Genomic DNA, 15,929 nt, shown 5'->3' on the forward strand with positions numbered 1-15,929 from the left:
TATACAAGCTACAGCAACAACAACAACAACTACTATTGCTACCATTTCAAACAACTACAACTCCAACAATTTCATCAACAGCTTAAACAACAACACCAAAACCTTCCACTTCAAAGAGCCTCCACAACGCATCTGCTGTGTCTTCAACCTTATTTCCCAGCAAGATATAAGCCAAACTCCAAAGCTATTGCAATAAAACGGAACCCTCACCTTCTCCTAGCAGTACACATGCTATCCATCGTTTAACAGATTGTTTGCTGGAATGTGTTCAGCAGAGCAGCAGCTCCAGCCACAAACAATGTTGAATTTGATCAACAAAATGGCCGCCAGGCTTTTTGCACCTTTTGCATGGCCTGACTGAAACTCCTTAAGCCAATAGCTGTAAAGATAAGCGTCTCCATCCAATGAGCTAAAAGACTGGAGATGGTCCCGCCCTCTCTCTTGACTCTGTTGCAAAGACCTTATGAATGAATAGGCCAGACACGCTTGTAAATTTAGTTAAAAAAATAAATAAATAAATAAATAAATAAAAAAAAAAAAATAAAAATAATAAAAAAAAAAATAATAATAAAATAAAATAAAAAAAAAAATAAATAAAAAAAAAAATATAAAAATAATAAAAAAATAAAATAAAATAAAATAAAATAAAAAAAAAATAAAAAAAAATAAAATAAATAAATAAATAAATAAATAAAATAAAATTCCATTTGACATTTAACTTCTGAAAAGATTATTACCCAACCAGTAAATATTAACAAGCTATTGAAAAACATTATGCCATCAAGCACAGAAGTCCAATTGTAATACGCCAGCGACTCATGTGTTGATTTACAAGCGTCATATAAGATTATATAGCAAGTCAGTCGGATGTGAAAACGGCAAAGAAACAAACTTCCCACTTGACTGTTATAAATACAAATTTAAACTTCACTATCACTTCACACGCTCAGTCTTCAAGGGGTACCAGTTTTCCAGGACCACCAGACTAGCCATATCCCATGTCCTCAGCTCTCCATTCATCTGTCATCCCGTTAGGAGACGAACACCCACCCCTACCATCCTTGCACATCGTATCAATGAAGTCATCGGACCATGCATTATCAAAAGCGCTTCCATTTACAGCCGCCCATGCCCTTATTAAGATGCCTCGCATGGATATAAACTAAAACAATTTTCATGTCTGCCATACTTGTATTATTTTGCAAAGATTTAATTTCTGATTCTCTTTGTTTTTTCTATTTTAGAGATCATGACTGCTGGCTCCAGAAGCTGACCCTCATCCAACCTATTACACTCCACATCCTCTTCACAAAGGATACATTCCATTTTTCACTTTATCCAATCTGTCCTAACCTGCAGTCTGCAACCTCCGAACCTGAAACCGTCGATTATCTTATTAAAAAGAAATCGACAACAACTTCATGATTGGAACTCCAAGGCTCCTCCTTTTAATATCTCGCGCATTAGCCCCATTGGTGTCGCTACTCAAAAATGTTCTGGCAAAAACGCCTTGTAGTCGACCTTTCGTCCCAACACAATTGCTCCTTTCCTAGCATTAACAGCACTATCCCATTGGACGAATATTTACTTAACTACCACGACATTGATCAAGAGATCTCTCTCATAAAGATAGCCAGTCGTAACACCTGGCTAGCCAAAGAAGACATTTCCCCTACCTTTAAAATCATGCCAATCCACCCAGACTTCTGGCACCTTTTGGCATTTATTGGCGAAATCAATTCTATTTTTCGGATGCAAAAGCAGCCCAAAAAATATTTGACATAATGTCAGAAGCTTTATGCTGGATTCTGTCTAATATTTACGAAATACCATACCTCATTCACCTTCTAGACGATTTTCTTATTTCCCCCCCGTCATCTCCTCCAGCCAAACACCTAGCGATCACCCAGCAGGTTTTCGCTGATCTCGGAAGGACCCAGTACTTCAATCGAATTTCTGGGTATTAATCTAGACTCTAAATTCCAAGCATCCCTTCCTAAAGAGAAAATCAATCGAATAATTTCTCTATCCCAAATTTTCCTTGAAAAACAGATGTGCACACAACGAGAACTCCTACCAATTCTCGGCCATCTAAATTTCGCTATGCGCATTATTCCTTTCATTTCCCACCTCCATCAATTATCCACCACAGTTCATGGTTTAGAAGAAACAATTTTTCTCTCCAAACCCAGTCGCGATGAACTTTGCTTATGGATCTCTTTCCTTAAGCAATGGAACGGCTGTTCCTTTTTCTACAGCGACTTGATTGCATCCCCTATTGACATCAACACATACACAGACGCTGCCTCTCCAATAGGTTACAGTGGCTAATATAAAGGACACTGGTTTGTCTCAACATGGCCAACCCAATTGTAATTCCATTCCAAAGACCAATGTTTTTCAGCCCTCTTCAAATTCTACCCTATCATCGCAGCAGCCATCCTGTGGGGGGACGAATGGTCTACATCTAGCATTCTCTTTCACTGCGATAACGAAGCTACAGTGCATTGCATTAACAAAGGGCGCTCCCACTCCCAATCGCTTATGCCATTTTTAAGACACCTTATCTGGATATCTGCTAAAAAACAATTTATCATGATTGCTGAACATGTACCTGGTTGCAAAAACCAAATCGCTGACTCTCTCTCTCTCATTTCTCTTTGCAGATATTCTGGCAACTAGCCCCGGAAGCAGACCCTCACCCAACGCCGGTCCCTCCTTATTCAGTAACGATATTTCCATAAACCACCCACTTCATAATCTTCATCAAACTTCTATCTCTTATCCTACAAGCAATAGCTCCCAGAACCCTCAATGCATACCTCACAGCATGGAATTCGTTCAAACAATTCCATACCATGCTAGACAACCCATTACACTCAAAATCCTTACCTCATGCATCTACACCCTCTGTAAAGGTTACATTTCCTCCCATACAGCCCGCACCTTAGATGCTATGTTCAATCTAGCATTTTTTGGGGGGTTTCTTAAATGTTCTGAATTAACAGTTACATCCAAATTTAACCCTCTACTCCACCCCACCATCTCAGATCTAGCTTTGCAAGACAGGGAAACTATCTCTTTCCTTATCAAACAAAGCAAAACAGATTAATTCCAGAGAGGACACTCTATCCTCATTTTCAATATTCCTTCACCTACACGCCCATTCCAAACCCTCTTAGCCTAGAAAATCTCAAGAGGCTAACCCACTGGCCCCGCTTTTTACTGATGACGCTAACCGTCCAGTATCTCGATTCTGGTTTCAAAAACACCTTAAAGAAATCTTTCGCCTATCAGGTTTTTTCCCAGAGCCCTTTTCCAGCCACTCATTCAGGATTGGCGCAGCCACTACAACGGGCTCTCACACCATCAGATCCAGACCCTTGGTCGCTGGTCTTCTGAAGTTTTCAAATCTTATATACGTCTCAGTAAATACCACCTCAAGAAAGCCCAACAGGCTTTAACCAACCCCCAAGCACCTCCTCACACGGCTCCAACTCAAAAAGGTGTCTAACAGAGCCTCGACTCTCGCAAGAGTCATCCAAACCAAACCCCGCAGAAGCCCAATTGTCCACCCATGGCACCCTTACATGTTTGCCAAGGACTCCCTCAAGGGCCATTGCAGTTAGCATCTTCTGCAATCACCAATAGCTATTTACAGATGCAGACGTTTGTATCCACATGTTCTTTGCGCATTTACTGCGTTTGTACATATGTATTATATTTGTGCTTGTTCCCTTCTTCCAACTTTTCCAAATCTTTTATCCTTATAACCCTACTTTTCAGCCTCTCGTTCCTTTCTTCTCTACACTCCACTCCCAACTAATCTATTTTACACTCTACCTCTAATGATCTTGTTTCTCCTGTCTAGACTCTTCAGACACTCGAAGGGGCCCCCTTGAGCTCCAACTCTCGCAGGATTCGGCCATAGCGGCCACAGTCCTTTCTTCTTCACGATGTTACCTATTCTTTTTCCGCCTAGACTCTTTCTCCAAGCTCCAAACCCCGCAGGGGTCCGCTCAAGCTAAAACTTCTTCACTCTACTTCAACTACCTCTCTTCTCCTTATGACTCACCCTCTAGCTCTGACCCCCACAGGGGTCGCTCCGAGCCCCAATCTCTCGCAAGAGTTATCCAAATCCTCTTTCCCACTCACTGATATCTATCTCCTCCTATCCGCAATCTACCCTCAAGCTCTGACCTCCACAAAGGTCGCTCAGAGCTCCAACTCTCACAAGAGTTACTCTCTTCCACTCACTGCTACCTATCTCCCCCTATCTACACTCTACCCCCAAGCTCTGACCTCCACAGAGGTCGCTTCAAGCTCCAACTCTCGCAAGAGTTACTCTCTTCCACTCATTGCTCCTCCCAGCTACACTCTACCCTCAAGCTCAAACCTCCGCAGAGGTCACTCCTATCTACACCCTACCCTCAAGCTCAAACCTCCGCAGAGGTCACTCCTATCTACACCCTACCCTCAAGCTCAAACCTCCGCAGAGGTCACTCCTATCTACACCCTACCTTCAAGCTCAAACCTCCGCAGAGGTCGCTCCTAGCTACACTCTACCCTCAAGCTCAAACCTCCGCAGAGGTCACTCCTATCTACACTCTACCCTCAAGCTCAAACCTCCGCAGAGGTCACTCCTATCTACACCCTACCCTCAAGCTCAAACCTCCGCAGAGGTCACTCCTATCTACACCCTACCTTCAAGCTCAAACCTCCGCAGAGGTCGCTCCTATCTACACCCTACCCTCAAGCTCAAACCTCCGCAGAGGTCACTCCTATCTACACCCTACCTTCAAGCTCAAACCTCCGCAGAGGTCGCTCCTATCTACACCCTACCCTCAAGCTCTAACCTCCGCAGAGGTCACTCCTATCTACACCCTACCCTCAAGCTCAAACCTCCGCAGAGGTCACTCCTATATACACCCTACCTTCAAGCTCAAACCTCCGCAGAGGTCGCTCCTATCTACACCCTATCCTCAAGCTCAAACCTCCGCAGAGGTCACTCCTATCTACACCCTACCTTCAAGCTCAAACCTCCGCAGAGGTCGCTCCTATCTACACCCTACCCTCAAGCTCTAACCTCCGCAGAGGTCGCTCCTATCTACACCCTACCCTCAAGCTCTAACCTCCGCAGAGGTCACTCCTATCTACACCCTACCCTCAAGCTCTAACCTCCGCAGAGGCCGCTCTAAACTCAAACTCTCACAAAGCTCCATCTTTCGTAAGAGCTACTCTCCTCCACTCTCTGCTCCATACCTTCACTCTACTCTGGCCCCCGCAGGGGTCACTTAGAGCTCCAACTCCCACAAGATTCACTCAAAGTTCTCTTTCCACTGCTTCAAACCACCTATTCTCCCCTTCTTCTTAACCCCGAAAACCATGAACCCCGCAGGGGTTCCTTCAAACTCTAACTCCAGCAAGAGTTATCAGAATCCTCTTTTCACCCTTATTAATCCTATCTAATTAATGCCCATGCATTTAACCTCTTTCCTTCTATTATATCCAGCAGCCGGATATAGCTCTAAATTTCCTGCCTTTTGGGGGGTTTTTTCTTCGAATACGCGGCTGCTGTCCCGAGCGATTAATTTCTGCATTTTGGGGAGTTCTGAGATCCACCGAGCTCAGGCTCCCTTCTTGCTCTGCCAACGGGAGGAAGCCCCGGGCTCGAGGAGCCCTTGAGCTCGGGGCTCTCTCCCGGGACAGCATGCCAAATAAGCTTTGTAAATCATCAGCTAAGTGTGAACTCTTGAAGTGAAGTTTATTCATAAACTAATTTCGAGAGGATCACGTGCTTATGATTTATCACGTCCAGTCTCGCATTTGCTAATCACTAATCTTCCAATCATATGAGCCCTAAGGCACCATAAATAGTCTAAATTTTCAGTTCACTTTATCTTCGTTTGGAAGAAACCCCCCTCCTCCCCTATTCTCCTCCTTTACCTGTAATTGGGCGGCACGGCGGTCCAGTGGTTAGCACTGTGAACCACACAGCAAGAATACTGCCGGTCCTAGTTCGATAGGACCGGTGAGTGTTTCTGTGGGGAGTTTGTATGTCCTTCCCGTGTCCGCGTGGGTTTTCCCCGGGCTCTCCGGTTTCCTCCCACCATCCAAAGACATTCAACATACTTAACAATCAAGCTGGTCTAATTCCTTACGTTCCCTTAGCTACAGCGGCAGGGGAGTTCTGAGATCCACCGAGCTCAGGCTCCCTTCTTGCTCTGCCAACGGGAGGAAGCCCCGGGCTCGAGGAGCCCTTGAGCTCGGGGCTCTCTCCCGGGACAGCATGCCAAATAAGCTTTGTAAATCATCAGCTAAGTGTGAACTCTTGAAACTGTTAAAAATCAAAGAATTAAAAGCATAGCGTGGTTAGAATTGAATCCCCGCTGTTCTACCTAATCACATGTTTGAATGCGCACGAGATTGGGGACAGCGAGGAACTTAGATTCTTTTCAGGAGTCTTTCAAGGGCCCACTGTTGAAAACTCAGCACTCAGTTTAATTGCAGGAATAAAAGATTGAGAGGGGATGAGAGTCATGCGGGGGCCTCATCCAAAAAGTTAGTGGGATATCTGGGCTTATTTACACTGTGATGGTTTCACAGTGTGTATCAGGGGGATGTATTCCATTTACTTTTTTTGACCGGGTTTCTATGTGCTAAAACTTGAATTTTAGATTTGCTGAGGATGAATATGAGTTGTACCTGTCTGTGCAAAAGTTTGGAACGTATTAATGTGTTTCTAAGTAGTTGATGGGGTGTTTTTCAAGGGAGAAGTTTTTAAATTGGGGTTTGGGGACCCCTAGGGGTCAGCAAGGGGGAGATTGGGGCATGAAAATAAACAAAAAAGCCATTTAAAAAAGCAACATTTTACAACATGCACTTCTGAGATTTTATTATTTTTAAAATATATCTAATTAAAATAATTAAATAAAAAGTTTTAAATTGGATAATTTGTGTCTTAAATACTAAAAACCATTAATGGATTAATACAGTTTTATTATGTTGTGTTTTATTATGTACAGTTTTATTAAGTCTTAAGCAGGGACAAAAAATAAATAAATAAAGTAAAATAATAAAGAAAATTGTTTTATGACAGTTGTTATACACGATTGTTCTACACGGGGGTGTTATTTGGGAAATGTATTCATTTGTAAGTGAAATTTCTTTCAAAATATACACACTGTCGGTATAATGCGGATAGATATGCTTCCTATTTATTATATTTCTATAGTTATTCGTGCAATTTAAAATATGAGATACATAGTTTTTTTTAAGTATTGTGATATTAAAAACTTTTGCTTTTAATTTTACACTAAGCAAATATTCTCTAGGTGACATTTCATAGTTTTCTTTAGCTGCAGCACAGTAACAATATGAAACCCAATCATTTACTGTAGAAAACAGCATGTTGTGACATATAAAACAATGCATAATACTTTTTAAATGCATTAATTGGATCTTTCATCCAAGGATTTTCTTATTCTAAATAGTAGTTCTGCTTATGCAGCACTTGAACAATTAGGAAAGGGTGAAGAATATCATATAAGAGCAGTAGAAGGTGCTTCTCAGAAGGCAATTGTAATGAAATGATGGTTTGAGTCTTAAGTAGGTTTCATCTCCTCCTCATTCACACATCGTTCATGGTTCTCCTCAGGGAATCACAGCACCACCCGCCACACAACCTGCTGCTTCGGCTGCCTGTCTCTCTGTCTCGATCTCTTTTTCTTTCTCTCCCTCCATCTGTCTTTTTGGGCTGAATCAACCAACCTTGAGTTACAGCTACTATTTATTCAGAGAATGAATCCATTGCTAATATATATGTTTTAACGATGTCAGTTAATTAAAGAAGTTTTTAATAAATAACAACTGTTCAAATTAAACTCAAACATTTTATAAGAAAATATGGTAACTTTTATTGTGGATACAAAAATAATGTCTTGACATCAGTGTTTTTTTTTTTTTTTTGCCGTTGTATTTGTATGCATCAGTGTGTTCAAGTTGATTGATTTTTAGATTATTATTTTTTTTTCGTCAGAGAAGGGTCAGTTTTTGGTGGATTCTGTGAAGAACATGTCTTTATCTGTTTCTCACAGTTGGGAGGTGTTGCGGTTCCTGCTCTCCAACCTGCGCTGGTGGATGGAGGAGTATCGCTTTGACGGCTTTAGGTTTGACGGTGTGACCTCAATGCTCTACCACCATCATGGTATTGGTGAGTTATTCTGCACTCGCAAACAGTGTTCACATGTGTCATTTTCTTAATATGTTGGTCTTTATTTCCAATATTAAATTTGAATATTTTAAATATGCCTCTATCAACCATTTTGCTTCAAAAATACAATATTCTATGTTTAGGGTTAAAAGAAACTCAGAAGACAGTAAAATACCAACAAATGTTATTCCCTTTTTCATACATGATGATAATGTGCAGATAATCAAGCAATTGAGGCTCACTTCTGCACAGTTCATTGTACAAAACTGATATCACTTCAAAACATGATTACCATAGCACATGGTTTGTAAACATTTACACTATATTGGCAAAAGCTTTAAATGGCAATGAACTTTCATGACATCCCAGTCTTAGTCTGAGGGTTTATTATAGAGTTGGCTCACCCTTTGAAGGTGTAACAGCTTCTAGAAAGTTTATTTATGGCAAATTTTTTGACCGTTCATCAATTCACTGCACTGATGTTAAATGAGATGGCCTGGCTGGTTTGCTTTCCAATCCATCCCAAAAGTAATCTGTCCGGTTGGGATCAGGTCTCTGAGCAGGCCAGTTCAGTTCCTCGACACCAAACTCACTCATCCATAGACCTTGCTTTGTGCACAGTCATGTTGGAACTGGGAGGGTTCCTCACACTTACACCCTCCCTCCACAACCATCCTCCACAAAACTTTATTTCCATCAAATTCCCAGATAGAGATGTGTGATTGATCTCTCCAGAAAACAAATCTTTAATGATCTATAGTCTTACTCTACACCACTGTATCAAACACTTTGTATTGCACTGTTCTTGAGTTGAAGGTCACATAACGTTCAGGGGTCTGTAGATATTGACTCTGCAGAAAGTTGCACACTGTGCTCCTCAGCATGCCCCACTCTGATTTACAAAACCACTGAAAGCTGGTCATAGAATATCTAGTAGTGAGGAAATTTCACAAATGGTCATACTGCACAGGAGGCAACTTAATCACAACGCTGCAACTGATTTCCAACAGCTCTGTTCCTTAACAAATGTTTGTGGAAGTAGCATGTATGAGTAGTTTTATGCATTTTTAGTCATGGAAGTGATTTGAACTCCTCATTTAAATGATTTGAAGGGATGTCCAAAACCTTTGACTATCCATAGGTTTTTGGACATCCCTCTAAATCATTTAAATACAGCATTTTGTCCAATGTAAAGAGCTCAAAGTCTTGTAAAAACAAGGTAAATTTTGAATATTTTTTAACACTTCGGCATGTTTAGGATAAGGTTGATTGAAGATCTAGTTGAAGCATTAAGCTTTTTATACCATGTTCTTTGATTTTTGATGATGTACAATTTTTGCAAAATCACAGACAAATGCCGGAAATCTGAGGCAAATCTGTGACCGTTCAATATTGCCAATATTGCAGTATGAAAAAGTTGCGATCAGAGAAAACTATGCTGTGTGAAAGTGTTTTGACTGAAAAAACACATCGTCAATAACTTACAGCCAATCAGAGAGTAAGATACAGGGCAGCAGGGAGGAGTTATAGACCACAATATCAGAATAAATAAGCTTGACAATAGCAATAAACAGAAACATTTACCATACATTGCAAAATTATTTATTGACTTAACTCTGATCTTACATTTTATTTCCTTATCACTTCACATGGCATTTTTGAAAGAGAGAAAGTTGTCTGTGATTGTTTCTGTTATAGCCATGCAGTGAGTATCATCCTGTCATTGATCCATTATGCAGTGTGAACAAAGCAGAAACTGAACCCTACCTCAAATTGCCATGCTGTGTAAAATCAACATGACTTTGAAAATCACGCATGTGTAAACTCGTAATAATTGCTACTTATCTGTTGTTTATTTTCTTAAGAACAATATACATTGATGCAAGGTCAGCCAACATTGTTTTACATACATTAACTCAATCCAAAGGCCTCTCAATGCAGAAAAAGCCTTTTTTTAAATCGTTTTTGTTCTTCCTCAAAAGCTCTTGGAAATCACCATTTCTCACATTCCAACCAACTGACACTTCACCTCTGAGTGCCAGACATTTTGCATATAAGAAAGCAGCTCTTCAATTCGCTTTGGAGGGATGATGTTCAAGAACACTCTGAATTACTGTTTTCAACCCCTACATTTTTTTTTTTACCTAAAAAGCTCCAAGTGTGGCAGATGAAATGGGAAATCTGACAAAAAGCAAGAACAGATCTGAATCAAACACACTGCCATCATTTTCTTTTATTCTCCACAAATTTTCTCTCCACTTTAGCGTAATTTTTACAGGAATTTCTAGTTTAAATTAGTTGAAACTAGTCTATTGCCTAGTTCACAATTTTAGCCCTGATTTTCGCGTGCATACAGATTTTGGGAAATCGCAGACAAAAGACCAAATTCAGGGGCAAATTGATGCTCATTCACTTGAGCATCAATTGCACAGTGTGAATGGCTGGCGTGTCGCTGACACCTGTGTAATTTCATGATTCAAAAACATGCTGTGTGAATGAAATCTGACTGAAAAACACATCAGCGATGACCAACAACCAATGAGAGAGCAGGATACAGATGAGTCAGTTCGGGGAGGAGTTATAGATTACAATATCACAATCAATAAGTTTACATTAACATTAACAGACTCAAATAACCATTTGCTTGCTAAGCCACAGCAGCAGCACATTTCAGAATTATTTATTGACCTTCACCTGTTTTTTCTTTCTTTAAACAGCCCTGCAGCTCCCCGAATATTTCCTCCTCCATAATCTTTTTTCTTTTTGCCCTTTTACTGTAAAATCATTGTGAGCACACTGACCATTTGAAATAAATATTTAAAATGTTTATTGCACCATTTCCAGTCTTGCACATGATCTTGAGTGATCTTATCAATTCTTGCATGGATTTGTGAGTCAGAAAACGTTGTCAGCAATAGTTTTTAGTCCTACAGTGTGTATCCTCCTATCACAGATCTACCATGCAGTATAAACACAACAGCAACTGAACATTACCCTAAATAGTCATGCAGTGTGAGAACAACATCAATACTTCAATTATGAAAATCATGTATTGTGAATTCTAAGATGATTAGCTGGTTTTATAATTTAGGAAAATCTGTATTTTAGAATTTTATTTCTGTTTCCCTCCCCATCTCTGAAGAATGCATTTGCGAAAAACGGATACAAATTCTTCTTACATCAGCATTAAATGCACTAAACTGATTAATTGATGCATAATAAAATAGAAATTTTCCAAAAAGTGGATAAAAATAAACTACAGATGAAACTAAAAAGTACAGTCGTCGAGAGAGCTTAACATGCTGCAATTAATAAAAACACTTGAAATTACATAACATGCCTTTGACAGCATACATGCTAAATATCCTCACAAAGCAAACAGATTTTTAAAAAAATGCAAAGCAAAAAAAAAAAAAAAGTGCTGCATTTTCTCACAATAGGAACCGATTACAAAAACACTTTAACACTTTTAAATAGCACTGGATATTTCCCAAATGATGTTTAACAGAGCAAGGAAATTTTCACAGTACGTCTGATAATATTTTTTCTTCTGGAGAAAGTCTTATTTGTTTTATTTTAGCTAGAGTAAAAGCAGTTTTACATTTTTTAAAAACCATTTTAAGGTCAAAATTATTAGCCCTTTTAAGCAATTTTTTTTCTCGATTGTCTACAGAACAAACCATCGTTATCAAATAACTTGCCTTATTACCCTAACCTGCTTATTTAACCTAATTAACTTAGTTAAGTCTTTAAATGTCACTTTAAGCTGTATAGAAGTGTCTTGAAAAATATCTAGTCAAAAATTATTTACTGTCATCATGGCAAAGATAAAATTAATAAGTTATTAGAAATGAGTTATTAAACTATTAGGTTTAGAAATGTGTAGAAAAAAAATCTTCTTTCTGTTAAACAGAAGTTGGGGGGGGGGGGGGGGGGTAAAAAGGGCGCTAATATTTCTGACTTCAACTGTAGTTCAGGTAAAAATGTTTATATAATTTATGAAAAAATGGAAATAATTGAAGGGGACCCTAAAACATGACAGACCCAACTATTTAGGTTGTGGTTATTTAGGTTAATGAAATACAAAAGACAAGGAAATCAGAATGTTAAAATAAACAAACAAAAAACACCTTTCAAAGATAACCTACAACTTTACTGAGCCATAGTCATGGCACTGCAGCATCTGTCACATTTTAAGGGACCCCTTCAAACAATTCTGTTGTATTCCATTCTTTTTGCAAGTGTTCCCAGCAGGCACAGAATGTCAGATTGACGTTGTATACCCCAACATCGTGGGACTTTGCACATGTTTGAAAATGAAAATCAGGTTGACATCAAAACCCAACGTCAGGCTGACATTAATGTCCAACATCCAACCTAAAATCAATCAAATATCAACGTCATTTGACATCGCTATTGGATGTCAAAATAACTTTGTCCTTAGATGCTGGCTAGACATTAAATTTTGGACACTTGACACCATCATAATCTAACCTAATATTAACATGTTATGACATTGTGTGCTTCCTGGGTTGTGAGAAAATGCAGTATGTTTTTGTAACTTGTTTGCGTTGGGAGAAAATGCATCACGTTTTATTAATCTGTTTGCGTTGGAAGAAAATGCAGCATGTTTTTTTTTATGTATTCATTGTGAGGTTTTTCAGCACGTATGATGAACATCTTTTCTCAATTTGCTGATGTCTTTTTTTTCTTTTTTTTTTTCTGTGTTTTCTTAAATTGCAGCACGTTAAACTCTCTCGGCCACCATAAAAAAAGTGCCTACATTGATTTCAAGAGAGAACGAGTCTGTATAAGTTAATCTATACATCAAAGTTTGGATCCAGATTTGTGTAGAGCAAGTCGTGCTAACTGTGCCATTTCTACAGCATTATTAAAGCTCTGAATCATTGAATATGCAAGAAAAGTACAAACTGCATGAACAGATTTGAAGGACCCTCTTAGACCACCATCATAAATTATGAGAGACCTTGGCCGCTCTGTACATTTTACAGTGAAATGGTTCACTTATGACTTTATGATTATTAATCAGTGTCTCTTTGGAGATTTTCCTCTGAATTACAGTCAAATGCCCTTGTTTTGTCCAGACACATCATTTTCGGGGAACTACAGCGAGTACTTTGGCATGCAAGTGGATGAAAACGCACTCATTTACCTAATGCTGGCCAATCACATCCTGCACAGGCTCTACCCACAATGCATCACTGTAGCGGAGGTGAGAATGTACCTGCCCGCTGTACTTTCATCACAAAAAGGTATAATTTCTCATGCTCGTACCTCTTTCCCACCAATTACAGCCCCTATTACCTTTTTCTGACTCCAGAGTGGAAAATTCATTTCATTCTTCTCTATTCTCCTGCTCTGTGCCGGTGCGTTTATTTAAAGCTTAGCTCCTGAGAGGAAGGAGCTCAACGCTGTGGTTAATGGATCAGGGTGATAATTGGGTGATTAAGGCCAAAAGATTCAAGAAAAAGAACAGGAGAGATTTTCAGGGCCAGGCGCTGTATGGATCCGTGCCACGCTCTCTTCTTCAGCAGTCTGGTATGACCCACGGGCAGGTTGTAATAGAAGCAGGCGTTTTTCAAATTGCTTTAATTTGCCCATCTGCCAATGCGATTAATCAAAAGTACAGAATGAATGGAAAAGTAGAAGAGTGCAACTGCATCCCTGAACACAGCAGGAATGTGTATCTCAAAGGTTGCCACAAACCAGGTAAAATTCTTCCCAGACATTTATTCAATCCCAAAACCTCTCACTGCAGAAAAAAACATTTTCTGAATCAGTTTTTTTTTTTTTTTACTCAAAAGCTCTTGGTAATCAACATTTCTCACTTTCCAGACATATGACACTTTTTGTGTCGGGGTGTCAGACATTTTGCATGTGAGAAAGCAGCTCCTTAATTTACTTTGAAGGGATGATATACAAGAAAATTCTGAATGACTGTTTTTACCCTCTATGTTTTTTATAACCTTTAAAGCTACCAGTGTGGCAGATGAAAGGGAAATCTGACAGATCATGATCAGATCTGAATAGAACTTACCTGCCAAACTTGACTCTAAATTTAGTTTTAAGTGTAGGTTTCTATCCTTTTCTCTTTTATTCAAAATTCCAGTTGAAAGTTGTCGAAAATAGCCTAAGATTATAATTAGCTAGCTTTGTGTGATTTAAAATCTTTATCCACTGAAGTCATGACATCTGCTTTAAACTGGGCTCAGACTATACAGGAATTTTTAAACCGATTATAAAATACTAATCATACACATTAGGGGACTCTTCACAGAATTCTTTCTGCCAAACTTAAAACATGCACACAGTATGTGATCTCACATGGCAGATCATCATTGAATAGTCCAACAGAGTAAATGTACACATTTTTCACTAACCCTTCAATTGTGCAAGCCTGTCAGTTTTACTTTCTTCTGTTAAACACAAAAGAATATATTTTTTTTAAAAAGAGTGTGTAAACAAGTAACCATTGACTTCCATAGTATTTTTTTCTTACTATCCCATCAGGCACACAACATCATAAGATGTTAATATTTGGTTAGATTTAGATTGTGACTTCAGGTGATTAAAATGCAATGTCAGTGTCTAAGGACAACGTTATTTTGACGTGCAATAACGATGTCAAATGACATTGATATTTGGTTGATTTTAGGTTGTGTTGGTAAGTAATCGAAACTCAAAGTTGAGCCAACATCATATTGATGTCCACAAAATGTCAAGCTGTAACATCATTAGAAGTTGATATTTGGTTGATTTTACGTTGTGTTGTAAAGTGACCAACATCCAACTTCGAGCCAACATCTTTAACCGACATCATATTGATGTCAAATACTGACATTCATTTGTCAGTTATGGCAACCAAAATCTAAATTCTGATACACACTGTGGTGGTAACGCCCCCAATGCCAAGCTGTAACATAATTAGACGTTGAGATTTGGTTGATTTTAGGTAGAATGTTTTGACAATGACATCAGGTTCTGGCACCAACCCGATTTTCAATTTTAAACAAAATGCAACAACGTTAGTGTACAATGTTAACCTGACTTTATGTTGACATCCTGTGCTTGCTGGGATGGATGTAAATGGTTACAGGTTTCAGGTTGTTTAAAACCTGTCTGAAAAAAAATTCTTCTTTAGTGTTTAACACAATAAAGAAATTCATAAAGGTTTGGAACCACTTGAAGGTGAAAGGAGTTTATTTATTTATTTATTCTTTTTTTATGTTAGATCAAATTATGCCTTTAACAGCTAGTAATTACATTTTCTACTCTTACCCAGTTCAGTTTCTCCCTGTCACAGGACACAATGATACCAGATAATATGGCCCAAACATTTGAACCAAGTTTTTCTTTCTGTTTTACAGTTATTTCTTAAATTGAAAATTTGTTATTTCTAGTTATTTCTAGTATTGCACGCAATGTATATTTGTTTAGTAGTTTATTTATGATACATAATGTATTTATCATTTATTTATTTGTGATAAATTATGTATTTAGTTAGTTAGTTAGTTAGTTAGTTACTTAGTCTAAATAAATAAATAAATAAATAAATAAATAAATATTTCATTAGTATATTCTTCATTACTTCTTCAATCCTAAAAAAATTCAAATCCTAAAAAAGAGATAACCACAAATTCACATGAGATATGTGTTTTCTGGCTGTTATCCTTTCCAAAACTCTACAGTATGTTCT

At 38.6% G+C, this 15,929-nt stretch overlaps 1 protein-coding gene across 1 annotated transcript in view; it reads left to right on the plus strand.

The window, feature by feature from the left end:
* Window positions 1-15,929, plus strand: part of gbe1a (glucan (1,4-alpha-), branching enzyme 1a) — a 255,017-nt gene that overhangs the window by 134,893 nt on the left and 104,195 nt on the right. Inside the window, exons 8-9 of the mRNA XM_021479344.3 lie at window positions 8,097-8,212; window positions 13,318-13,445. Of these exons, the coding sequence (XP_021335019.2) occupies window positions 8,097-8,212; window positions 13,318-13,445 (244 nt within the window). The remainder of the gene's footprint in view (window positions 1-8,096; window positions 8,213-13,317; window positions 13,446-15,929) is intronic.

Source organism: Danio rerio, chromosome 10 (assembly GCF_049306965.1).
Source record: "Danio rerio strain Tuebingen ecotype United States chromosome 10, GRCz12tu, whole genome shotgun sequence".
In the NCBI taxonomy this organism is placed as follows: Eukaryota; Metazoa; Chordata; class Actinopteri; order Cypriniformes; family Danionidae; genus Danio; species Danio rerio.